Source organism: Sminthopsis crassicaudata, chromosome 5 (genome assembly GCF_048593235.1).
Source record: "Sminthopsis crassicaudata isolate SCR6 chromosome 5, ASM4859323v1, whole genome shotgun sequence".
Taxonomy (NCBI): domain Eukaryota; kingdom Metazoa; phylum Chordata; class Mammalia; order Dasyuromorphia; family Dasyuridae; genus Sminthopsis; species Sminthopsis crassicaudata.
This window is the reverse complement of record NC_133621.1, coordinates 65,830,211-65,857,444: the sequence shown is the minus strand read 5'-3', so window position 1 is coordinate 65,857,444 and position 27,234 is coordinate 65,830,211. Positions and strand designations below refer to the sequence as shown.

Genomic DNA, 27,234 nt, shown 5'->3' with positions numbered 1-27,234 from the left:
CCATAGATCTGGTTTTCACATCTTGATCAACCTTGCCAAAAATCACCTCAGGAATTCCTAGGACACAGACCCAATTTCTCTAAGTGAAAAACAATTCCAACCACCAGTGTTGATGCTGTGACCAAGTCTATACATCTCATGGATTTTGATGTTGGTGAAGTCCATTCCTCAACACAGGATAGGGCTTACAGCCAGCACATTAAATCATGCTGCCTTCTCTCAGGCAGCTCACTACACTTTGGCCTCTGTCTCTGGAATCACTGTGAGCCTGACTAGTAAGTCTGTGCCATGTTTTGCCCAGAACCAGACACTCCATTATCTCATTTGGTTCACACAAGAACCTGTGCAGTTATTATTCTCCATTTTACATATGGGGAAACGTAGGCTCAGAAATGTTATATTACTTGTCCAGGGTCACAAAGTTAATTAAGTGTCTGAGGCAGGACTTGAATTCTAGACTTCCAGATTTTTAAGTCCAGTATTCTATCTGTTCTATCAGCTCCCTCCCTATTGGGTTGGGTTGTAAGGAAACCTTTTTATATGCTACAAAACACTATATAAATGTGAGCAGCTGCTGCTTCTTCTTTTTCCTCCTCCTCCTTTGACCAAAATTTTATTATTATTCTTGTTATTTCAGTAACCCATGAAACAGATTAAAATTTTTTATTACTAGAATTGAATATGGGAGCTAGGGAGGAAACAGACCACCATGGCAGCATCTGTAGGGGGAGGTTCTCTAGTCTGAACATTTTGACAGTTCCTTGAAAATCTGCCTTGTGAGTGAAAAAAAATCTCAGTTTAGGGGGTTCAAGGGCAAGGGAGGAAGGTGGTGTGGATGTCTGCATTAGCAAACATGTTCTGAAGCAGACCAGCCCAAGAAATACATATTTCTCTCTGTGGAGGGGTCAAGACAACAGTTTCTAATACCAAGGGCATGAAATCAAATTAGTTTAAAAAACAAATCACGTTTATAGATTTGACACTAAAACAGATGTTAAATTTGAATCTTTTTTTTTTTTTTTTGGAAAGTCAGTCTAAGCAGGATATGATTTAAAAGAAATACAAACAAGCCTCTAAAAATTAACTGTTTTCTACGTGCAGTAGCTCTGTCTGGAGCATGTACTTGGCCTCCCAAGATGAGAGGCCCCCCAAACCACTGCATCACAGGAGAGGCAAGTCTCTAATCAGCCACAATTCTTACTGAGGACACAGAAGCACAGACCATGGTTAATTACAAGTTATAGTGGTGATGAACCAACAAAAATCTTTCCCAGAATTCCTAAATGGAGTTTGTGGGGGGAATATTATTATAGCATGAAAAGAAAAACAGGATTTCCACAGCTTAAACCTCCCATGGAAAAGATCACAGAGAAGTGAAAAGTACCAAGAGAACATTGTATACAATAACAAGAAGATTATGTGATGATCAACTGTGATGGACTTGGCTCTTCTCAACAATGTGGTGATTCAAAGCAATTTCAATAGCCTTGGGATGGAAAATGCCATCTGCATCCAGAGAGAACTGTGGAGACTCAATATGGATGGAAACATAGTATTTTTACCTTTTATTTGTTTGTTTGTTTGTTTGTTTTCTTTCTCACAGTCTTTTTCTCCTTTTGGTTTGATTCTTCTTACACAACATGACAAATATGGAAATATTTTTTTAAAGAATTGCACACATTTAACCTATATCAGATTGCTTGCTGTCTTGGGGAGGGGAAAAGTAAGGGAGGGAGGGAGAAAAAAAATTGGAACTCAAAACCTTACAAAAATGAAAGTTGAAATCTATCTTTACATGTATTTGGAAAAATAAAATACTATTAAAAAGAAAAAAAAAAGAGAGATCACAGAACAGGGAATCAGGAGAGCTGGGTTTGAAGCAAATGCTTTCTAGATCTCTGATACTGGACAAGTCATTTAAATTCTCCCTCAGTGTCCCCATCCATAAAACAGAGATAATAACTCCCAGGGTGGTTGTGAGGATCAAATGGGAGAATAATTGTAAAGTACTTAGCATAGTGCCTGGCATACAGTAGGTGCTATATGTTAGCTATTTTTAGTAGCTATTATTGAATCTTAAATTACTTCAGCTTTTTGGTCTTCCAATTCCTACGCAATGAAAGGGAAGACCAAGATGACCTCTCGTTTCCTGAAAGGCTTTAGTGACTACATGATTCTTGTTGTTGCTGTTGTTGTTGAGTTGTGTCCAACTCTCCGTGACCCCATTTGGTTTTTTTGGGGCAAAATACTGCAGTGCTTTGCCATTTCCTTCTCCAACTTATATTAAAGATGAGGAATTAAAGCAAACGGGGTAAGTGACTTGTCCAGGGTCACACAGCTATTAAGTGTCTGAGGCCAGATTTACTCAGCAAGATGGGTCTTCATATGATTCTAGGCACCTATAAAGTTCTACTTTGCTAAACTATGTTAAAATTTCCTCTGATTACAAATTTCCAGCTCAAACGCATGAACAAAATCCTATATATTTAATAGCAATTTAATTTAATATTCAAGTATTTAAAAATTAATATAGCTATATTATATTCAAATAATTATAATTAATAGCATTCCATCCTATTATTCAATCTGAATCCAGATCTGTAGCAAATTTGCAGAAGTTATGAATATACTTTTGTTGTTATCTTTTCATATACAAAACCTCTTTCTTCAATTACAAGTTCCTTCCTGAAGACAGGGAACCTAATATTACTCAATATCTTTCAGGACATATTGGGGGTTTTTTTTTTGATAATGATATGGCACATTGAAAAAAAATCAAAGGATAATAGAATCCAAAAGTAGGAAGGGATCTTAGAAATTATTTAATCCAACCCATATTGGAATAAGAATGTCCTTCCCATTGCCTGAGTACTGGTCATCCAGCCTTTGTTTAAGGACTTCCAGTGAGGTCTACCAAGTGGATCTGATGTAGCTCATTCTTGGGGGTAATCTTAATGGTTAGAATGTTTTTCCTTACATAAAGATCCTATCTGCTATTCCAGTGTTGATTCATTGCTCTTAAATTAAAGAATTCTAAAGCTCCAAAGAATAAATCAAAAATCTCTCTTCCACTTGATAATCAATCACCAAGTATTTATTAAGTACCTACTGTGTACCAGATTCTGGAGATGCAATTCTCATGTTCATTAAATCTTCTTTTCCTTAGGATAATCATTCCCCATTTCTTTTCACTGACTTTTTATATGGCATAAATTCAAGTCTTGTTGCCATTCATATTGCTCTGCACTAGACATTTCTATTTGTCAACAAAACTTCCTCAAATGACGTGCCCAGTACTGTACATCACACTGCTTATATGATCTGACCTGAGCAGAATACAGAAGAACTACAATCTTCCTTTCTTAATGTAGCCCAAGATTGCATTTGTTTTCATGGCTTGCCATGTCATGAAAATGTGAATTTCACTTAGAGAAGGCTGTTTGCTTAGAGGAGTGAGTGCTACATGCAGATCAGAACAGCAATTTCACAGGTGTGAGAAAATCCCCATGTAAAAACTTCCTCTGCTAAAGTCGAATCAAAGCTTTCTTGTAATTCAGAATCATGGAGAATTGTTCGGGCACAAAGAGGCTAAAGGATTGGATTTGCTTATTGTTACATAGCCAGGATGGGTCAGAAATTGGACCCAATGGTAGATCTTTCTGATTCCAAGGTTAGCCCTCTACCCTCTAAGCCAGACTGCTTCTCGAGGTCTACAATGATATCTTTTCCAATTATATGCTTTTCTCCAGCTCGTGACTCTAAGAAAACAATAGTCAATTTCATTGCCCCTTTCTCAGCTCTCATATCATGGTTATCAACAACAATTTAAGAAAATCAATAGTAATCATCTTCGCTAAATGGTTGTGAAAGTAGGGAGCTATCAACAAGCCAAGGTCTAGTCAACTTCAACTTAATGCAACTAAGCAAAGGGGCTCATAAACGACTTTATAGAAATTCTCAGCCTTCATCCCTTGGGTTCAACAAATACTAAGAATAATCTAAAAATGTTTCATTATGCCCTTGATGATCCATATTCCCCTTCACAATAGTTCCTCTCCAAACTGACCCCAAGTGCCTTCTGATACCAATAAGTCTCTTTCCACTTCCATTCCTTCTTTCTCTCACCTGAAAAACTTGGCATTCCTATGATCATAAAATCATAACAGAGGGTTAACAGGTTAGCATTCATTCAACTACCAAAGTTGCATGGATAATTAAGGACATTTCCTAATCCAGAAATTATTAACATATGGTTTGGGATTATTTTATAGGATCTTTCCCAAGAGAATTAGACTCCTTTCTGTCCAATCTTCATATACCTTACTCCCCTTCACATAATCTATCAAGTGATAGCCCCATTGTTGTTCCTCACAAGACAATATAATGAATCTCCTGACTCCAAGTGTCTTCTCAGTCATCCCCTAACTTGGAATTCTCTCCTTCTTCATCTCGACATCCTGGCTTCCTTTTTGTCTCAACCCAAATTCTAAAAGATGCATTTTCTGGTCTTCCCTCAGTTTGTCCATAGTCATGTTCATATTGTCTCTTCCGTAAGCTCCCTGAAGCCAAGGAAGGTTTTTACCTTTTTTAATCCCTGGTCCTTAGTATTAGATGCTTAATGAATTCTTAGGGAAAAATAAATAATAAACAAATTCTTGAAGACTTGATTCATGTTTTATGAAGTTATACATTCATTCACTTCCTGTACTACTTGCTCCACTCTCGCCTTAATGTATCAGAACTTCTCTGCCATTTGATAGATAGTCAGATAGCAACCTTTTCAAAAGGTTATAAAACAAGTCTTCTGTATGTTCTTGAGTATTTATTTAGCAATTGTGCCTTAGACATTGCTAATTGTGGGACCTTGGACCAAGTTCAGGCAGTGGATCAACATTTATTAAGTTCCTAATATTTGCTAAGTGCAGGGAATATAAAAAGAGGTAAAAGACACTCTGTCCCTCAAGGAGCTCACAAACTAATAAGGAAAACAACCGCCAAACACATTTGTACAAAATAAACCCTACTACACAAGATAAATAGGAATTAATTAACAGAGGGAAGATACCAGAATTATGAGAATTTAGGAGAGGTTTCCTGTAGAAGATAGGCCTTTAATTGGGACTGTGTCAGAGAAAGCAGCAAGTAGAGATGATGGAGGAAAGAATTGCAGGCATAAAGGACACCCAGAGAATGAATATGGAATGTTTTATTAATGGAACAGCCAGAAGGCCAGTATCACTTGACTGAAGAGTGCATGGCAGAGAATAAAATGTAAGAAAACTGGAAAGGTAGGAGGAGGCTATGTTACAAAGGATGTTGAACATCAAACGGAGGTTTTTCTATTTGATTCTGGAGATAATAGGGAGCCACTGAAGTTTATTTATTTATATGGGCATTGTGGTTGGGCCTGAGGTTTAGGAAAATCACTTTGATGCATGAATGAAGGATGGATTGGAGCAAGGAGAGACTTCAGGCAATCAGATCCATCAGCAGAATACTGTAAGAGTTCAGGTGTGAGGTGATGAGGGCCTGTACTGGAGGGGTAGCAGAGTCAGAGGAAAGAAAGGGGCTTAAATCAGAGATGTTACAAAGGTGGAATCAATAGGCTTTGGCAATAAATTGGATCTAGGGAGTAGTCATTTAACCCCTCTCAGCTTATTTTCTCTTCTATTAAAGGGGGATAATAATAATACAACTTCAGGGCATATATATATATATATGTATATATATTTATCAGGGCATGTGAGGATCAAATATATATACATTTATATGTATATATGTGTGTGTATATATATATATATATATATATATATATATATATATATATATATATATGTGTGTGTATATATATATATATATATATATATATATATATATATATATATATAATACATGTGATTCTGATCCATGTTCTCCCATAAGTCACCATACAAACCCCCAGGCAATGCTAGGGATTTTCCTCATTTTCAGTGCAGGGCTCAACAAACTATGGCCCAGTCTATGAGCTAAGAATGTTTTTTTTTTTTTTTTTTTTTTTTTTTTTTTTTTTTTTTTGCATTTTCTAATGCAATAAAATTTAAAATATAAAATGTGTGTGTGTGTGTGTGTATGTGTGTGTGTGTGTATGCTCTCACTATACAAAAACAAGTGGCAGGCTGAACTGGCCCACAGGCCATAGATTGCCAACTTCTTTGCTAGTGACATCACAAAGATACCAATCGAGCACATGGGACTTCCATCAGATATTCCTGGCTCTTCTTTTTCCAATCATACATTTATTAAAAGTAGCATGTATCAATCTTGTGTATGTATCAAACTTATATGTTAAATGTCACTATACATGTAACAATTTGTCTTTGAATATGGAAATGTTGCTCTTTTAGGAAAAGAATAAGGAATATGGGACTCTGAAATTAAGCCCTATCATTTGGATTTATCAGAATTCCTTCCATAAGATCCTGTTCAAGTGGCCACCATCATTAATTCTTCTGATTCACAAGAAGGAGAAGGATATAGCTATGAATAAATAAACAGTTGCTGTATTCATATTTGAATGACTATTTTGGGGAGGAATCAATAGGGTATAGGGAGAGGTTAACTGAATACAGAATAATCTTAATTTTCATTGTCTTTCAATTTTTTTTCAGTCATATCCCAAAAGGGATTTTCTTGGATAACGGAGTAGTTATTTCTTTCTCTGACTCATTTTGCAGATGAGGAAACCAAGGAAAAAAGAGTTAAGTGACTTGTCCAGTATCACAAAGCTGGTAAAGTATCTGAAGTCAGATTTGAATGAATTCAAGATGAATTCAAAGATGAGTCTTCCTGATATCAGATGCAAAACCCTAGCAACTTCACCAGCTAGCTACCCTCTCAGAGAAATATGTGGTTGAGAAAGAAGAGCCTGGATAAAGGAAACTTTTTCTTTAAGCAAACTGGCCTTTGCTGAATTCAGATCTAACTTTTTGTATACACTGTGTGGCTCTGGGAGAGTTCCTTATCTTTTCAGCACATTATTCTTATATAAACTGAGGGGAGAGTGCTGACCTGGACTGGTGAAGGGAATTTATACAGCCACCAGCTACACGTGGCCTGCAACACTCCAAAGTACATTCAAACCAGATTAAAATGCAGTTGAAAAATATTTAAAACATAAATATATGTGCAGGGACCTACAGAGATCTTTATGGAAGATTTAATTGCTTGAATTTTTTAAATTTAAGCTTAATACCACTCTCCCATACCAATAAAATCACAAGTCTAATCCCTATCCCTATATTCACAAAAATAGGAAAATTTTCTTTAAATGATTTTACGAATATGAAAAAGAAAGAGAAATTATGGTAAGCTAGTTTTTTTTAATAACACTTTATTCCACTCCAGTTATACATGGTGAGTATTTTTTTTAAGTTTTTAGTTCTAAAATCTATCCCTTCCTTCTCTTCTGCCCTCATTAAGATGGTAAGCAATCTGATATAGGTCACATATGGACAATAATATAAAACATTTCCATATTAGTTATTTTGCACAAGAAAACTTGAACAACAAAAAAATAAAATAAGAATAAAAGTTAAAATTGTGTGTTTCAGTCTATATTCAGAGAGCATCAGTTCTTTCTCTGGAGATAGCATTTTTTCACCATGAGTCCTTTGGGATTGTTTTGGATCATTATATTATTGAAAATAACTAAGTCATTCACAATTCTTTATCTCACAGAGTTGCTGTTACAGTGTTCTCCTGGTTCTGTTTACTTCACTTTGTATCAGTTTATATTAAGTCTTTCTAAGTTTTTCATTGTAAGTTTAAAAGAGGACGTGGCTCAGTGGGTAAAGCACTGGACCTAGAATCTGAGTTCGAATCCAACCTCAGACACTTACCAGCTCTATGACCTCAGCAAGTTACTTTTACCTCAGTTTTCTTTAATCCACCAGACAAAGAAAGGGCAAACCACCCCAGTATCTTTGCCAGGAATACCCTGTGGACAGTATTCCTTCATTTATTCTGGTAAGCACCCTCTCATGTCTGCCTCCATGGTTTTGGATCATAGAAGGGCCACATGATACAGGGCAAAGAACACCATTCCATTATCTAAGGTCTTGAATTACATCCCAAATGAATGTAGGAGAGTCACTTAACTTCCCTATCTGCAGAGAACAAATAAATATATGAATGAATGTAAAACCCATTTATTAAAACACATATTATGTGCAAAGCACTGAGCAAAGTACTAGAGATACAAACAGAAAAGACAGCCCCTGGTTTCATGGAACTCATAGTCTAATGGGGAAGATAACATATAGGGAATTTTTCTCCGTAAAAGAGATGAAAATATCCCATGGTCCTTAAGGGAAAACAGCAAAGCAGATGTTAATGCATTTCCTTTAATGTCACATCCAGCATTAGTTTCTCTTGTTTAATCACTTGACAATGTCAACACCTTTGGTGCTAAGGACTTTGCTCTCTGGGTTTTCAGTAGCTGTGCTTATAGCTCTTTCAAGAGCAACTACCACACTGGATCTCCAAGGTGTATGTTGCCCAGGGTGAAAGCACTGGGCTGGAAGCACGGCTATTCCCAGGGCTCTTGGGTTCAGGGTCTGAGCTGTCTCCACTGGAGTCAGAGAGGCTGAGTAAGGCAGTTGATGGTATTTTGATATGACATTTGATGATATTTAAATGATACTTAAAGAGATCACTAAAGAATAAAGTGAATATTTTGGAGGAAGAAAAAAGACTCAAAAGAAAGCCTTAGGGCTGGGACACAGATGATTATTCAGGCAAAAAAAATCCACAGGGAGACAGAAGGAGGTTAGAGAACCCTTACTAAAACAAAAAAATAAACAAAAGACTGTGGGGGAGACAGCATAACCAGAAGGTTATCTAGTAAAGAGATTCTGAGAAAGATAAAGAATGAAAAAAGGCCAAAAGGCCATCAGATTTTAGAACTAAGATATGATTGATGATTTTGGGGAAAGTAGTTTTAGTTGAATGATGAAGTCATAAGCCAGATCAATATGGAGGGAGAAGAGAGAGAGGAAGGAAAAAAGATGAAGGGAGAGAAACAAATACAGAGAGAGAACGAGAGAGAGAGACAGAAAGAGACAGACACAGAGAAATAGAGATACAGAGACAAGAGAAACAGAGAGTCAAAGACAGGGGCAGAGAGAAGTAAAACAACACAAGTGGATGCTTTTCAGAGAAATTTGGTTATAAAAGTAAAGTGATATAACAACATTATTTGGGGACAGCAAGGGAAGATCACAGACAATAAATCTCTGAACCCAGAGGTTAAACAGGGTCAAAGGTCTGGGAGCCAGCAGGACGTCGTATAGTATAATAACAACTACTACTAACATTTACTGTTAAATTTTATTTATTTACTGTTTATTTACTGTTAAATGTAAATAAACACTTTAAGATACACAAATGTTTTTACATGTCTTTTCTCATTTGATCTCTGCAATCAATCAGTCCACAAGCATTTATCAAGTATGTGCTAGGGCTGTGAGGTAAGTATCCTAATTATTCCCACTTTACAGATGCAGAAAATGAGGCTGAGTTTCAAAATACATAGTAATCTTAGCTCTATCTCATTCCAGGTCTGTGGCTCTATCCACTCAGCCATCTTTACACAGAATCAGCAGTCGCAGGACCCTGAGCTTGAAGGCCACTGAGACTTTGATTTATCAGTGTAACCACAACAATAACAATGCAATAGCTACCATTTGAATAGCACTTTAAGGTTTACAAGAGGCAGCGAGGTGGTTCAGTAGATAGAACCTACTTCAAATTTGACCTCAGACACTTATTGCTGTGTGACCTTGGACAAATGATTTTACCATATTTGCCTCAGTTTCCTCATCTGTAAAATTAGAAAAAGAAGGAAATAGAAAGCCATGCCAGTATATCTGCCAAGAAAACTCTAACTGGGGTCACAAAGAAGAGTTGAAAAACCAAAGAACAAAGTTTACAAAACACTTAACAAATTCCATCTTACTTGATCCTCACAACTCTGGGAGGCAGGTGCTATTCCCCCCACATGTACTGATAAAGAAAATAAGGCAGACAGAAATCAAGTGACTCGCCCTAGATGAGTGACCCCTTACTGGCTGGGTAACCCAAATTATCAGCAGTCTCAAATTTTTTAATTTGATGACTCTTTCTCACTTAGGTTTCTTGAACATTCTTCACCATTACATCTTCTGGATAATCTTGTCTCTGTGGGATGTTTTTGTTTGTTTGTTCTAATTTTGTTTTTTTGTTGTTGTGTAGTTGTATGTGAGTGTATATGTGTTTTAGCAATGGCCTTCTCCTGGCTGAGTTTGACCTTGGCATTCCTAACCCCAAGGACAGGGCTCTCTTCTTCATGCCATCTAAAAGAGGAAGGAGCACTCATCCTCTGACCAAGTAACCTTATATGGAAAATGAGGGGATTAGGCTATATGAGCTAACATGTATAAAAGCACTTTGCAAATCTTTTTTTGAATTATTCAGTCATATTTGACTCTTCAGGACCCTATTTAGAGTTTTCTTGACAAAGATATTGGAAATGGTTTGCCATTTTCTTATCCAGCTCATTTTATAGATGAGAAAACTGAGTAAAGTTTGCACAAGGTCACATAGCAGTTATGTGTCTGAAGTCAAATTCCAATTCAGGTCTTCTTGACTCCAAATCCAATTGCCTTAAAAACTTTAAAGCTCCAAAAATAGGAGGATGAGGAAGATGATTAGACAATAAATATCTCAATGATTCTCTGAAGGGTAGGAGACTCCATGCCTGAGGTTCAGTAATTAGGGAAGTTTAGACAGTTGTAAAGATGAAAGTAAGACATTTAAGACAAAGGTTATTGAATCAGATCCAAAGAGCTAGAAGGTGACAGAAGTTTAGAAGTCCAGAGGCCCACATTGGCTGGTGTAGACATCAGAATGAATTGTGCTTTAAAAGCAAATTGTGTGTAGGAGTGAAGGGTAAGACTAAGTTTCAGAATTCAAATAACCTCATTACATAATACTTTTAGTTATGACTCTTATACATCTTATCTCCTTTGGTTTTTTCCATATCCAGTGAGGAATGTCATTCAAGTATAATTCTATTTTACAGATGATGAAATTAAGATTCAGAAAGTATATAAGATCAGGCTGAGGAGATACAGTGAGTAAAGTAGCAGAATCTGGAACTGCTACAAAGGCCAGATAGTACAACCCTTATTTATCCAGGAATCCCCTCAATACTCTTGACAAGGAGTCATCCAGACACTGTTTGATAAGAAACCCACTACCTCTTAAAGTAGCTGATTTAGCTAATTAGAGACTTCTCCTCCCCATAATTAAAGCTTAAATCTGCTTCTCTATAATTTTCACTCATTGTTCTTATTCTCCCCTTTGGGGCCAAACAGATCACTTTAAATTCTACTTTTTCATGAAGAATTCTTTAAAGTATTTATAGATAGTTGTCAGGCCTTAGCCATGCCTATCCCTGTCCCTTAACTCCCCTGACCCCTATTTCCCCCCCACTGCTCTTCTTTACTCTAGGTCCTTCAACATTCCTTGTTCTAACATTCCTTGTCCTAACATTCCTTGTCCTAACATTCCAGGTCCTAAACATTCGCAGGTCCTTCAATTTCTCCTTGTATGGCCTATCATCATTCTGGCTGCCTTCTGTAGACACTCTCCAGTTTATCAATGCTGCTCTTAAATTGGAGCACCCAAAATGAAACTCAATGTTCCAGGAAGAGTAGAGGGAAACTCTCACTTCTCTTTCCCATCATGATGCTTCTCCTAATGCAGTTTAGATTAACATTAGTTTTTTAGTTGCCATCATATCACACCAAAGTTCAATGCTTGCATTTCATTAAATATATTTACCTTTTCCCCATAGAAACTGTTATTTAGTCATGATTCCTTCATCTCATAGTATAAATTTGATTTCTGAATACAAGTACATTACTTCACATTCATTTCTATTAATTTCCATCTTAATCCATTTCATCCAGCATTCTAGCTTGTCAGTTTTTAGTAATCTTGATTTCACCATCTCACCGAGTATTTTTTCCAGTTTTGTGTCACATGCAAATGTGATGAGTATATCATCCATGTCTTTAGAAAAGTCACTCATAAAAACATCCAACAGCCAGGGCAAAATCAATTCCACTGGGCACTCAACCAGAAATTTCTCTCCATGATGATAAGAAGTAGTTATAACTTTTGGGTGTGGTCATTTGGCCAATTCAAAATCCACCTCATTATACTGTTATGCAGCCCATATCTTTGACTCTTATCCAAAAGAAAGCAAGAGATCTAGTGAAAATTGCTAAAACCTAGGTAAACTGTTATCTGTTACATTCCCTCAAGTTTTACAATAAAAGAACATGTTGAACAGCCATGATCTGTTCTTGACTACTCTCAGCAGGAACTTCCTTTCTAGATATTCAGAAACCATTCCTTTAGTAATTATGCTCCAGAAGTGTGCCCCAAGTATTAAATTTTATTTAGCAATCGATGCTTTGAAGGCTGTTTCCTTCCCTTTTTTGAAAATTGGGACAATTGTTCTTCTCCAGACTTACAGTATTTCTTTCCTTCTTCCAATTGTTTCAAAGATAAAAATCTTTGACATTGACTCAGCAGCCATACTTTTCCATCTTTTCACTGCCTTGGCGTGTAGCTCACTTGCCCCACAGAACTTGTACTCACTTAGGGCAAAAGGATGCTCTCTTTCCATCCCCTTATTTATTTTGGCTATGTCCAGGTCTCCTTTTTATACAAGCCTTGCTCTTCTCATTGAGTGTCTCCACTTTTTAGAGCATCTTTTCTAGAAAAAGCAGCTGGCAAAAAGGGTAGAAAGAGCACAGCAGGCACAGAAAGAAATTCTGAAATCCAGAAATTTGTACATAAGGAAGTTCCATGGGTTTTCCCCCAACACAGGTAATGCTGTTACTAACTATGAGCCAGAAATGGTTCTGCCTTTGGAAAGTAGGTATTTTTAATGGACTTGAAGACATTCAACTGTATTGTACTGAGAAAAAAAATAATTTTTTTAAGTAAGAGTTTAAAATCAATCTCTAGAGCTAAACATACCACATTGTTGATCACATAAGCCATTACGTATCAAATCTTTACCAAGCCTTCTTCAAAAGGGTTACACTTACATAAGCAAGGAGCAGAAAGTTAGTAGTTAGCTTGAAAAACAACCTTTTTCTCTTTAAGTTGTCTCTCCCCCTCCACCTTTTTCTCCCTTTATTCACTTATAACCTATCCCACACAATTACATAATATGTACCATGTACTCAGAGGCCTTCCTACCTAATCTATTCCCCTTCAAACATGCACATTTCCCACTTTACAATGCAGTAGTTTAGCACAAACAAAATTTTATGATGTGATGACAGGGGGCTTCCGCTGGACTAGAGCTACTTTAATCAATGTTTATAAGGTCCTTTCTCTTGTTGCCTTTGTGGTAAATAGTCTAAATCCCCTCTTCTCTTTGCTCCCCTAACCTCTATCTTACACTTTTTCATTGAGAAAGATTTCATTTGGATATTACTATCACCACTATCACTAATCCTGTGCTGTCCACTGAACATAGTATTTATACAGAAATAATATATATATATATATATATATATATATATATATATATATATATATATATATATATATATATATATATATGGGCTGGGAGCCAATGGAACTAATAGGCAGATGTAGCAGAGAGAACCTAAAATTTGGGAAAACCTGAGTTCAAATACTGACCCTATTACTTATGACCTAAATAACCTTGAGAAAATTATCAAACCTCCCTGGTTCACAATTTAGTGTACAAATCTTGGGCTTGGACTGTTGCTGTTCCATCATTTCAGTCATGTCTTATCTCAATTTGGGGTTTCCTTGGCAAAGATACTGGAGTGGTTTCTTATTTTCTTCTTTAGTACATTTTACAGCTGAGGAAACTGAGGCAAACAGGATCAAGTGACTTGCCCAGGTAAGTATCTGAGGCCAGATTTGAACTCATGAAGACAAGTCTTCTGGACTACAGACCTGCCATTATCCACTGCATCATCTGTTGCTCTGGGTTTGGACTAAATGGTTTCTGACGTCCTTTCCAGATTTTTATATATTATGATGTGATGAATTTGTCTGAGTTAATTTGAAAAGGTAAAATAAATTTTTTTAAAGTATGCTCAAATAAAGAATAGAATTTTAAGAAAAAAAGAAGTTAATAAGTCCCATAATTCTTCCATAAATCTATAATCTCATCAGTGTGAATATTGCTTCCACTGACACAAGCTACAATATGGCTACATCTTTTCATTCTGAACAATTTTTATTTGTATCTTTCTATATTTGAGGAAGCATAGTGGATAGAGAAAGTTTCTGAAACAGAAAGTTCTGAGTTCAAGTCTCATTTCCAACAGGATTATAGGCAAGGCACTTAACTTCTTGGTGCCCCTGGACCACTAAGACACCAACTAACATCTGATCTCCTTTATTCTTGCTATGTGACCACAACTTCTAGCTTAGCACATACAAAGATCCTCTACAAAGAAAAATCTCCAAAGTCAAGATGAAAGTAATTGGATGATATTGACACTTACCCCTCCTTAGAATGATGGAAAGCAGATGAATTTGGGGGATCTCTGTGGCTCCCCGATACTGCTCCATTGTGCTCATTGTCACTCAAATATCCTTTTCCCAGCGATTTCTTATTATAAGCAAAGGCTGTAGGATGTGCTTCATACCCATTCAATGTTCCATGACCAGCTCTACTGTCTGAACTCTCCTGCTGATATCCATCATATCTATCCCCATGGGGTGCTGGAGAATTACGTGACAATTTGTATCCATGTGAAATGAGGAGATCCTCCACACTGTACATGGTGCATTGGTGTCTGTCAAAGCTCAGCCATTGGAAACCTCTCTCGGGCAGGATCCGTCACTGAGAGGAAAAATAAAAAAGCTCCGTTTGCAAGGAGTCTTTCTTTGCACATGAGATGCTGAGTTGTATCTGAGCTCATGGCATTCCTCTACTTATTCCCATTGAAAGTCAGGCCATAGATTAAGCAATAGAACATAATATGGGTGCAAAGGACAAACTATGCAATGGTCCATTCAAGACTATTCCCAACTGTGTTCAGTCAGGGAAGACAGATATGACATAGATGCTGATTTGTCACATTTCATTGAATGATTTTTCATTAATCATGGTTTTGATAGTGACCCAATAAACTGAAAATATGAAGACAAGATGAAACTCTCTTGTTCTCACTGATTTTACAGCCAATAACGAGAAGCAACATGTCAACAGAAAATTACATACAAAATATAGAGCAAGTGAATACAAAGTAATTTCTGGAAAGGAAAGTACCAGTAACTGGGGAGGGTATAAAGATAGATAAGCTTCTCATCAAAGGCAGCATGTGAGTCGATCTTTGAAGGAAGCTAGGGATTCCAGGATCCAGAGGTGAGGAAAGAAAGTGTTAGAGAGAGATAGAGATAGAGATAGAGATAGAGATAGAGATAGAGATAGAGATAGAGATAGAGATAGAGATAGAGATAGAGATAGAGAGAAATGATTATATATATATATATATATGTATATATATAAAGAGAGAAGAAAGAGATATAGATATATCTCTCTATATATATATCTATATAAAGAGAAAGATATATAGATAGATATAGATATACTTTATATCTATATCTATATAAAGAGAGATATAGGAGATAGCGAGAGATAGAAATAGATCTATATCTATCTATCTACATGCATATATATATATATACAGAGAGAGAGAGAGAGACAGAGACAGAGATCAGATGTCCTATACGAGGAACACAAAAATCATCCAGTTCAGTTGGGATATAAGGATATCAAAAGTGTTATGTGTAATAAGGCTGAAAAGGAGACTGGAACTATATTATCAAGGGCTTTAAATTGACAGGAGTTTGCATTTTATTCTAAAAGGAACAAGAAGCTACTAAAGATTCATAAATAGGAGAATGACATGATCAGACCTGTGCTTTGGTGACATTAATTTGGCAGTTATATAGGGAGGCAGGAAGCCCAATTAAGAGACAATGTTATTAAACTATGTAAGCAATGATGAAAGTCTGAACTGGAGTGACTGAGTAGAGAATGAATGATGGGAATGATCTATAAAATTGTGTACCTTAGAATTAAGTGAGAAGGACATAAGGGCTATTGGGAGTCTGGCAGGAGGACAGCCTCGAATATATCTAAAAAAATAAGATATTTAACATGTAGGGCTAAATCCCTATCCAGATACTCCCTGGCCTACCCTCTTACTAAACAGTCATAAAGAATAAGGACAAAATAAAGGCAGAGTTTAAAGCTTAAATTACAGCTTTATAGTTTCTAAAATGAGAAACGGCCAATGTCCACTTTAATCTCATCATCTCCCATGGCTTTCATCAGATACCTTTAGCCCTAGGAGTGCCAAGTGAGATCTCTAATCAAGTAGGTATAATTGTCTCCTCTGAAGTCTCTAGCTAAACTCTGACTGCAAGGGATCTTACCACATGGCAGCTAACTGGCATTTGAAAATAGCTTCTCAGCCTAAAGACTTACAATAAGGAAACACAGCAAACATCACATACTCAGAAATACTCCTTCCCCAAACTATTAGAAAATCTGAACCCTTCCTTTTCCACTGGGAAATTCCTAATAATCAGATTTCTTCTTGGTGGATCAGGGGGAATTGTACTGTATTTTAAAACCAAGACCGTTTATGCCTCCAAAATGAATTCTATCGGTATGAATAGCAGTAGCTTCTAGAACAAACTTTCCAGAGAAGCAAGACATATCATATGAAAGAAAGGTGGAGGGAAATAAGATAGAGAAGGAGAAAAAGAAGAAAGTTATGGAGAAAGAAGGAGAAAGAAAGAGGGAAGAAAAGAAAAGGAAAGAAGGAAGGAAGAAAGAAGAGAGGAAGGGAGGAAGGGAAAGAGGAAGGAAAGAAGGAATGAGAGAAGGAGGGAAGGAGGAAAGGAGGGAGGGAGGAAGGGAGGAAGGAAAAGGAAAAAAGAAATAAGGATGTTCTTAGGATCTACAATTTGAGAAGTTAGGCGAAGTTGTCATAAAGTTTCTTATTCAAGTAAAAGGCAGACTCAGATTAACCGCAATTACCAATCTTGGTCCTGAAGTATAGATGATAAAACATCAAATCCATCTCAGTGGAGAGATGAGCAACTTTAGAGCCAAAATATTGCATATTCTGTCAAATTTAGTAATTTTATCAAAAGGGAGAGCTTAATGGGTGTGGAAGTTATATAGCAGGAAATGACTAATATAAAAAACAAAACAAAACTTTAAAAAATGTTCTTGTTCAAACCAAAAATCATTAAAAATATATACATCTATATATTGTCTGCCTTCTACCCCAGGGAACAGATGATGTGGGTCAGCTTGGCTGGGCTAACAGACACCACAATCAACTACTGCTTCCATAGGAGTCACATCTGGGCCTTGGGAGCAGCACACTGATCTGGCCCTTAGACACACTTTGCTGAGGGATGGAAATAGATTCTGCTGCAGGCATCATAAACAATAGTCAGGAAATGCCTGCTGGACAACTTGCAGGTGAAAGGAAGACATGTGTGTTTCCTGTTAACAGCAGTTTTTGTTCAGTTCCAGCTCCCAGTTCTGCTGACACTAACAGTAGCAAGAGCACCAGAAGCCAACTGTGTCTCACCAGGCTTTGAGAGAGTCTGTATTTTCATCCTGCTCAATGTCCAATGTTTCCCATTAATTCATTGTTGTCCATATGGGGCAACAGACAAAATGGGAGTGATATTTCATTCTTAGGTTCTAAGTGGCCAAATATTTCATTGAAGATTCCCCTGGGGGGATAGACCCACACACAGCTCAATGCCACTGAAATCATTTCAGGGACAAGTTACTAAAAAAAAAAAAAAAAAAGGAATGAGTCCCTCAAAAAGTAACTCTAAAGCCTTTTGGCTTTAGAGAGAGAGTGAGAGAGATGGCACTATAGCTGAATGCTCCTGCCAAAAGCACACGTCCAAACCATTTGGAACTATGTGAGAAAAAGCAACGTGTCATTATACCCTCTGACCCTCTCTGTGATCAAAGGCAAAAAAAGTCACATTTTCATAGAAAATAGCACTTTCTGTGATAGTAAAGAACTGGAAATAAAATGGTGTCCATTATTTTTGAAAAGGCTGAACAAACTGTGATGTATTAAATTCAATTAAGTAACATTATTGGGTAAGAACAAGGATAGAAACTGCACTTTTGATTTCATAAGTGTAGGGAAACTGCCAAATGGGGAAAAGAAGCTTAGTTTATAATCTTAAAGAGTTGCCCAGTACACAAGCAGTGACTTACTCAAGGTGTCATATCAGGAACATGAAGAATTTAGCAAAAGATGGAAAGACTTAATATAAAATGATGTTCAGCAACACACCCAATGACTACAATAATTTAAAAAAAAACACTAAAAATGGAGAACTCTGAATAATTTTAGTACCAATCTCGATCCCAAATAATTGATCATGAACATGTCGACTTCCTTTCAGTAGAGAGATGGAGGAGTCTGGATAGAAAATATGATGCAGTGGATATGTCTATAGCTGCTGCTAAATTGTGTCTCTCTGTTACAAAGGAAGATTAGTTGGAAAAGGGTCTTGTGTACACACCAAAGCAAAAACAATTAAATAAAACAAGGAATAGTTGACCACACAATTGATAATTCAAATATAATATTTTCTCTTTAAGGAAAACCGCAAAAAGCAACATCTCCACAGAAGTTGAAGGAAGAGCAGGACAGTGAGAAATCTGCTGAAGTCCAAAAGGAAGATGAACAGCATCTGAAATGAGGAGATGAAGGAAGAAATGGCAAAATTTAGTTGTGAACTAGACACAGGAAGTTTAAAAAAAACTCAGAAAAGGCAATATTTGGAAATCATGTTATAATGGAAAAAATGGATAAGGAATTTATAGAGATGAAGCAGGAAAGTGCAGAAAAGCAATGATGCTTAGTCATATTTCAGCTGAATAGATTTCCCCCCCCTAAAATAATACTCATTTACATTTATGTGGATTACAGTTTACAAAAAAAAAAAAACAAACCAAAAAACACCTCCCATTTTTGTTGATCCTCATTTGATATTCATAATAACCCAAGTAGGTAGGTAATTCAAGTATTACCTCCATTTTACAAATGAAGAAACCAAAGTACAAAAAATGTAATTGACTCCTCAAGCAATAGTTAATTGTGGCAGAACCAGATCTAGGAACAGAAGTCTCTGAAGTCTAAATCACCAATATATTTTTTTTAAATTTTGGTATCTTTTAAAAAAATATTTGATCCTCCTCCAATTACATGTAAAAACAATTTTAACATTCTTTTATGTTTGGAGTTCCAAATTCTATCTCTGACAGTTAAGTACACCAATAAATTATTTGACTTCCATCATGAAATATCTCCAGAGAGTTTCATGAATTCCTGTTTCAGAGTTTATAATAAATATGGAGCTGGAAGAAACCTTAGAGACCATTTAGTCCAACCTCCTCATTTCATAGACGAGGAACCGAGTCTCAGAGAAGGTAAATATCATTAGTTAGCAAGCATCAAGTGTGATCTAAACCTGGGTTATCTGACTCCAAATTGAATCCACTTTCCCTACTGGATTTTCATGGCTAGCTAGGAGTTATCACATATCACATAAGGTATCTATCAAACATGTGCCATCTTAGCCACCGAGAAGATTGGCCCATCCTACAGTCTGAAGATTGCCACACATAGCATCGCCCTGATACTCACTTCCAGGCAAGATCTGCACTCCATCATCTACCAGCTGGCATCTCCTCCAGGTCATTTTAGTGAAACCTTGATAAGGGAATGTGCTGGTGACTGGCAAGAGCAAAGCTAAATCACCATAGCAACATAGCCACTCTCAAAATATAGCCCAGGCATGTCCCTGTGGTCGATTTCCACAAATTCAACTCTTTATCTGTATTGTTATCAATTTTCTAAATTATTTTTTTGCCAAGGTAAAGCACTTTCAATGAGAAACTTCCTCTATCACCAGAGCTAAGCAACCAGAGTTGATTGGGGATATAAAGAGGTTAAATTAGCTTGTCCAGGGTTATTCAGAATGACTTAAAACCAAGTCATCTTCCTGCCCCCAAAGACAAATCTCCATCCCCCAAGCTGCCAGTCTGATCAAAAGACTAGAAAAAATTTTAAAATGGATTTGGAGTATCTTCACTTTCAGGATGGAACTATCAGAGAATTTACAGCAGACATGGAAAAGATGAAACCAGGAAAGAATCCCAAGTCCATAGATCAAGATCCCCCATTGACCTTTCTTGAGAGACCCCAAACTGATGGGTGGTAAGCTCCATTCACCCTCACCATGATTCCCAAGGAACAGGAGGAGAAAGAAGATAAGCCAGAACAAATCCTGACCTCTCTTTCTTGAAAGTGATCAGGAAAAATGATCCTTAACAGGAAAAAAGGTTTGAGACCTTTGTCCAGACCATCTTGCTTAAATAAAAACTTAAGAGATTTTGCATTAAGTAAAACACTCATCTATAAGTATTTTAGGTCCTCTTCAGGGCCATGTGGCACTCTTGGAATTAAGAAATAGTATAGGATACAGTTTGGTATTCCAATTTTCAACATGCCAGAAATAAAAAGCAGAGAGTTGCTTCCAGATTCTCCACTGAAAGAAGGGGCTCAGGGTGATTGTTTCATTTCCTACCTGGCTTCTCTGTTAGACTTCATCATTGTCTCCAGAAATCATTTTTCTGCAAGAGCTGAAACTCACTCTTCCTCAATAATCCCTGACCCTGGGCTCCTCACTTCTGATTGAAGAGGGTAGATATTGGAGGGCTCCTCCCAGGGGTCTACATTTTCCTCTTGGCTTCAGATCTCTCTCACTTCTGCTCTCCCTTTTGACTTTTTTTTAATGTGTTGTCTTTCCAAGTTAGATTGAGAACTTCTCAAGGGTAGGAACTATTTTTTGCCTTTTTTATCCCTGTGCCTGAAACACAGTAGATGCTTAATGTTTACTGGCTTGATTGAAATGAGAATGAAATAAAACAAAGGTAGAAACAATTATAACAAAACTCTGGTGTTAGGAAACTTCTATCTAATGAAATTAGAATAAGACTTATCTACCACAGGTGAGCAAGACTGGCAATTATAACCTTGGGTCTAGTGAGCTGCTGAATCATATAGAACCTGACATGAATATAATCAAAACTAGGAGTGATGGGGGTAGGGGAGTTTCAGATTTTAATAAAAAGTCATAACTTGACCTTAGAAGCATGGGGTCCAGAATGCTTTGATTGTCTGAAATGCTTAACTTTGTTTTCATCTGACCCATAACGAGTGAGTACAAAGGCACTGGATATCACAGAGTGAGAAAGAACTATGTAGGGGGCAGGAGATCAAGCAAAAGAAATTATATGAAAATCACGTTAAATCTTCCAGGTGCCACCTCTGATCCAGAAAGGGCTCTTTTCTCTCAGTCCCTCTTCTTTCTCTTTCCCTCTTCTACCTTCCTAGCATTTCAACTCAGTCTTAATTCCTCTTTTAAAAAAAAGAAATTCTCATATCGTTTGCTTCCTCCCTATATATCCCTTCCCTATCCTGTAGCCAGAGACTCATTCCTTATAACAAAAGAAAGAAAGAAAAAGAAAGGGGGAAATAGGAGGGGAAGCAATTGCATAAAAATAACCAACACATTACAAGTCTGCCAGCATATGCAGTTAAAAAAAAAAACATTAATAACCATCCCACCCACCCCCACTTCCCTCCACTCTGCAAAATCTGAAGAAAATGCATTCTTTCCCTTTTTTTTCCTCCAAGGTTAACCCTGATCATTATAATTACAGATACAGTTCTAAGTTTTTTGTTGATGTTATTTCCATTTATACTGTTGCACTTCTCAGCATATATGGTGTTTGCCTAGTTCTGTTATTTCATATGCACAAATTTAGATAATCTTCCCATACTTCTCTATATCATACTAATTATTTCTCATGGCACAGAAATATTTTATTAAATTCATATACTGCAACTTATTTAGCCATTTCCTAGTCAATGAACATCTACTTTTTCCCCAAGGCTTTGCTAGTACAAAAAATGCTGCTATAGATATTCCAGTGAATATGGAGCTTTTCTATTTTTAACCTTCTGGTGCATATGTCTAGCAGTAGAATCCCTGAATAAAAATATTAATATTTTAGTTATTTTTGAACTTAAGGCTAAGATAATTTCTAGAATGGCTAACTCCTCTTTTCTATCATTCAAACACCTAATTGCACACTCATTGTCACAATTAGGTGGTGCAGTGATTTAGAGCTCCATGGACCTGGAATCAGGAAGACTTGAACTAAAATTTGGCCTCAGACACCTGCTAGCCCAGCTGGGTATCCCTGGATAAGTCACTGGACACACGCTTGCCTCTGTTTTCTCCTCTGCTGGGATAATAATAGTGCCTATCTCCTGGAGTCATTCATTGTAAGAATCAAATTAAATGTTTGGACTATGCTTTGTAAACCTTAACACACAAACAAACATGCATGCACACATGTCTGTGGCAAAGTATTTTATAGTGGTTTTTAATAAAAGTCAACCAAATGAATACAATTCTCAAAATCTGTACTTTTTTTGCACACTATTCTTATCTTTTAAGAAACAAACTGTGGTTGGTTTCCTAGGACCTGGAAACTTATAAACTAATTTACAAATTCATTCACCAAATCAACTTTTTAAACAGAAAAAAAAAACAGCAAATGAAAATATTACAGCACCTGCTTTAAGATATGAGTGGTATAACAGTATTTTCCCATACTTACAGTAGTGATCCACTTTGCCCTCCTAAAAGAACCTCGATCCCTCCCTCCCCACTAAACGAAAATAACCCAAACCTTATCAATCCTATCATATGGCTTGCCCTAGATAGTATTTTCATGGAGGCATTTTGTATAGCATCATCATGCTATACAAGAACAATTAGATCAAAAAGGAAAAATTGAGAAAGAAAACAAAGTACAAGATGTTGATACTTTGATCTTATACTTTGCTTTCTCAATTTTTCCTTTTTGATCTAATTTTTTTTGTATAGCATGATGATTGTGAAAATATGTATAAAAGAATTACACATGTTTAACATATATAGGATTACTTGCTATCTAGGGGAGAGAGTAGGGGGAAAGAAGGAAAAAACAAAGTTTTACAAGGGTAAATGTTGAAAATTATCTATGTATACATATATATATATATATATATATATATATATATATATATATATAGAAAATAAAAGCTTAATAATAAAAGGAAAACAAAGATGTGAGTGGTAGAGGATTAAGTATACAATTCTAGTCAATTATCATAAGTAGTTTTTTTCTCTTCCTTTTCTTTGGGAGAGAGATTCCTTTTTTTCTTTTCCTATTGTTTTTCTTGACCTAAATTTTCCTAATAGATCATTCAGAAAATGTTGGTCAAGAAGGGAAAAGGGACTGGCAATAATTCATATGGGATAGTTGAAAACATAAGTATTGTTTAGCCCCAGCGAAGAGTCCAAGAAGAGACATGATAACTGAAATCAAATATTTAAGGTGCTCTAATATTGAAAAGGCATTAGATTGGCCCTGCCTTGTTCAAGAGAACAGAACTGAAATAAAGGGTGGAAGTAGCAGAGAATAATATGTTGGTTCAACACAAACAAAAGTTTTCTTAATGGATAAAGCTATCCAACAATGTAATAACTAGCCTCTGGAGGAATAAAGTACAATATGACACTAAAATGATTGATGTCATTAGAATTATTTCATAAGGGAATCTTTCATTGAGGAGATCCATGACCTTTACCATCTACCTTCCTTACTTTTTTTTTCTTTCTACCTAGAACTTAAGAGTCAGTAAGCTTGACAAAAATGTGACGAGGCATTCTTAAAGTTTTAATATAATCAAATCACCCCACTAGCATTATACGCCTCAGCTCACTGTTCTACATTAAATAACAATTCTGTACCACAATCCTACCTCTCTACATTTGCTTTCCTAGAAAATAATTATATACCGGTTTAAACTATTTTTCTAAACCCTAGAAGTAAGACATAAAGAGTCCAACGCCCCTAAAAAAGGCAGGACTATATATTCTGCATCTCTTATCAGTCCACAAAGCATCCAATATGGAACTCTAAACAAAGGGAGCAGGAATAAATGTTACTATTTGATTAAGAAAGCCCAGAAAGACTATTGTCTACTGAGAGTGGAAAATCACAGGACCTAGAGTTAGAAAGAACTTTAGTGATCACATCATTGAATATTCTAATTTTACAGATGAAGAAACCAAGACTCAGAGAGGTTAATTGATTTGTCAACATTCAAACCAATAGATGCTAAGATACATTCCCAAGTCCTCTGAATCTAAATCCAGCATGCCTTTGATCACACAACATTGAGTTGACTTTTAATGTAATTAGTGTATATTTTCAAAAGCACACATACTTTGAGATGATTTAATAAAAATCTATCTGAAGATCACTTTCACTATCAAAAATGGACAAGATAATATTAAATGGAGATATTCTGTGTTTGTCATTGGTCAATTACATTTGACTAAAATTGTAATTATCTTATAGTAAGCCTATGGGCCAAGAGAATCATCCAACTAAAAAGTCTAACTTTAGTTCAAGTTCATTGTCAACTTATGATAAAGAGAAACTTCCTTTATATTGTAATCTAAACCTGGAAGCGCTCATTCTAATTCTCCCTCTTTCAGTTTAAGAAAGGTTAAAAAGCAATTCCTTTCCATCTTTAACTGAATTCCTCTAATTGCTTTTTTCTGGATTTAATTGTTGTTGTTTTTCTCCTCCTTCTCTTCTTCCTATTCCTCTTTCTTTTATTTCTCTTTCTTCTCCTCCTCCTCTTCACCTTCCTATACTCCCTAAAGCCAAATGATCCTCAGTCTAATGTCATCACTCTACCTCAGAAAAACTCACTAACTCTTTTTTCTGTCTATTTCTCCCACTGATGCCTCATTTACTTCATTCTTTTCTCCCATGAAGACAACTCCCCTGTGGCATTAACTGGTGTCCCACAGCAAAATATCAGATCAAGAACAAGTAATAGCACATAGAATTCCTCGTGCAACCTTCACTGTTGCTCTCTGCTATTCTGGGCTTGTCCAACTTCAATTCAGTTGAGTAAAACCAGATTTTTTTATTATCATTATTAAAACCAAATTTGTAAGATTGTTTCTGCAAGAAAGGAAAATATAATCACATATATGAACTATTTCTATTTTCAGAAAAAGATGAAAGTTGTGTTTAGCTACACAGTATTTGTGGGACAGAGAGAAAAGACAAAAATATAGCATTTTATACCCCTCCAGCTGCTTTTACTTTTATCTCTTACTAAGTTGTACTAAGTCCAATGGAGTTACCTAAGGCATTAACAAGTTATTGCTTCCAGAGTCACAAATCTATCAAGTGTCAGAAGCAAGATTTGAATACAGGTCTTCTGCCCTTCAGTCCAGTACTTTATTATATCAGGTTGTCTCTGAGAGTACTCGCATGACTTAAAACATATGCTCTGCTTGGATGCAATAGTGGATGTAAAAAGGAAGAAAAAGCTTAAATCAGAGTAAAATTGAAGTAGATGAATGAGAAAGATGGATCCGTCATCAATTCCTTTGTCATTTCTCTATAAAACTGTCATTTCCATAGGAAGAAAAAAAATACATGTGCATGGTTTCTAATTTGAGGAGAGAGGGGGGGAAAAAGCCAACCATCTGGCAAATGCAGTTGTTTTCTCAGATATTCTTTTTTGTTTGACTTGTGACATCCCTTGTCCTGTTCCATAATAGGTTTTACTTCCTGCAGATTACTGCTACCCAGTTTATAGCAAGAACTGTTAAAAGTTAAGCATTCCAGTTTCCCAACAGTATAACCTTATAAATTCTCTGGCTGCCCATTCCGCATTCTGATTCAAGGTCAATATACTTTTATTCTTCCTGAGAAATCCATACATATAAGCACACTAAAAAGGAAGGGTTTACACTATGAGCATAAGGCTAATTAATAGATCTTGTGTCAGGGTCTAATTAAACACACCATATGACACTTTCTCTATTTTTTTTCCTTGTTGGTGTGGGGATTTCAATGGTGTGGAGAACTTGGAAGTGCCGTTCAATGATGTTGACTGACAACTCATCTGTGACTAGAGTCATCTGTGACTTGAGAGTTAGTTATTTGGGGTTCTGGCCCAATCTCACAGCTTACAGATGCCTGAGGCATGATTTGTACCTGGCCTTCCAGATTCCAAGTTGAGCCCTCTAGCTGCTTTGGCAGGCTGCCTCTCCAACATTTTCCTAACAATGACAAGAAGTTTTCTGATTTCCTAAGCTATGAGACAACAAACAAGAAAACAATGTCATGTATTAAACAAACCAGCACTCTGTCTGGAGACAAAATTAGACAGTCTTGGGTCTAGTCTGTGAATTCTGTACCTAAAAGTCTCAAAGTCAACGGCTCCTCTGTGAATGAAAGTGATGAGGAAAATGGCAGGAGATAGCTTTTACAACTCTGGAGAAGAGGAGAATTTTAGGCCCAACAAGAGAGGTGATCTGAAGAGACAACATAGATAATTCTGATGACATAAAATTAAAAGGAGCAGCAGCATGGGATAATAGAGAAAAGGTAGCCCTCGAGGTCAGGATGAGTTGGAATTTGAGTCCAGCCTCTGACATATAGTGGCCATGTAATCCTGAGCAAGACACTTAAGTTCTCAGTGTCCTTTAGAAAAACTCTGATACTAGATCAGTTTGTTTATCTCAGAAACTTTCTAGCACATAGTAGATATTTTAATAAATGTTTATTGATTGATATTGATTGATCTGCAGTAATAGAGTTTCCATAACAGGGAGCTTCTTACACTGAAGAATTCACAAACTTAGACAAAAACAAAACAAAACAAAACTTTTTTTAGGAATAAAATTAATAAAGGCAGAAAAGAAAGTAACAAATAGGGAAAAATATTTGCAACCAGTTATCACGAAGAAAAGTTTGATATACAAGATATATAAAGATACACACACATACATACACAAATGTATTAGGCCAAGAGACATTTTTGCAATAGATAAGTAGCTAAAGAATATAAACAGTATGTTAACAAAGAATTGCAAACTAGGAATAATCAATTGAATAGTCAGAAATTGTGACTAAGGAATTTTTTGTAT

The 27,234-nt window shown here is 36.3% G+C and overlaps 1 protein-coding gene across 4 annotated transcripts in view; it reads right to left on the bottom strand.

Annotated features, from left to right (window-relative positions):
- Positions 1-27,234, bottom strand: part of JCAD (junctional cadherin 5 associated) — a 71,895-nt gene that overhangs the window by 27,002 nt on the left and 17,659 nt on the right. For 2 of the 4 annotated variants that reach the window (XM_074267020.1, XM_074267021.1), the window contains exon 3: positions 14,589-14,929. The exons of the other annotated variants lie outside the window; for them this stretch is intronic. In XM_074267020.1, coding sequence (XP_074123121.1) covers positions 14,589-14,869 — 281 coding nt within the window. In that variant the 5' untranslated portion in view covers positions 14,870-14,929. The remainder of the gene's footprint in view (positions 1-14,588; positions 14,930-27,234) is intronic. 4 annotated transcript variants of the gene reach the window in all.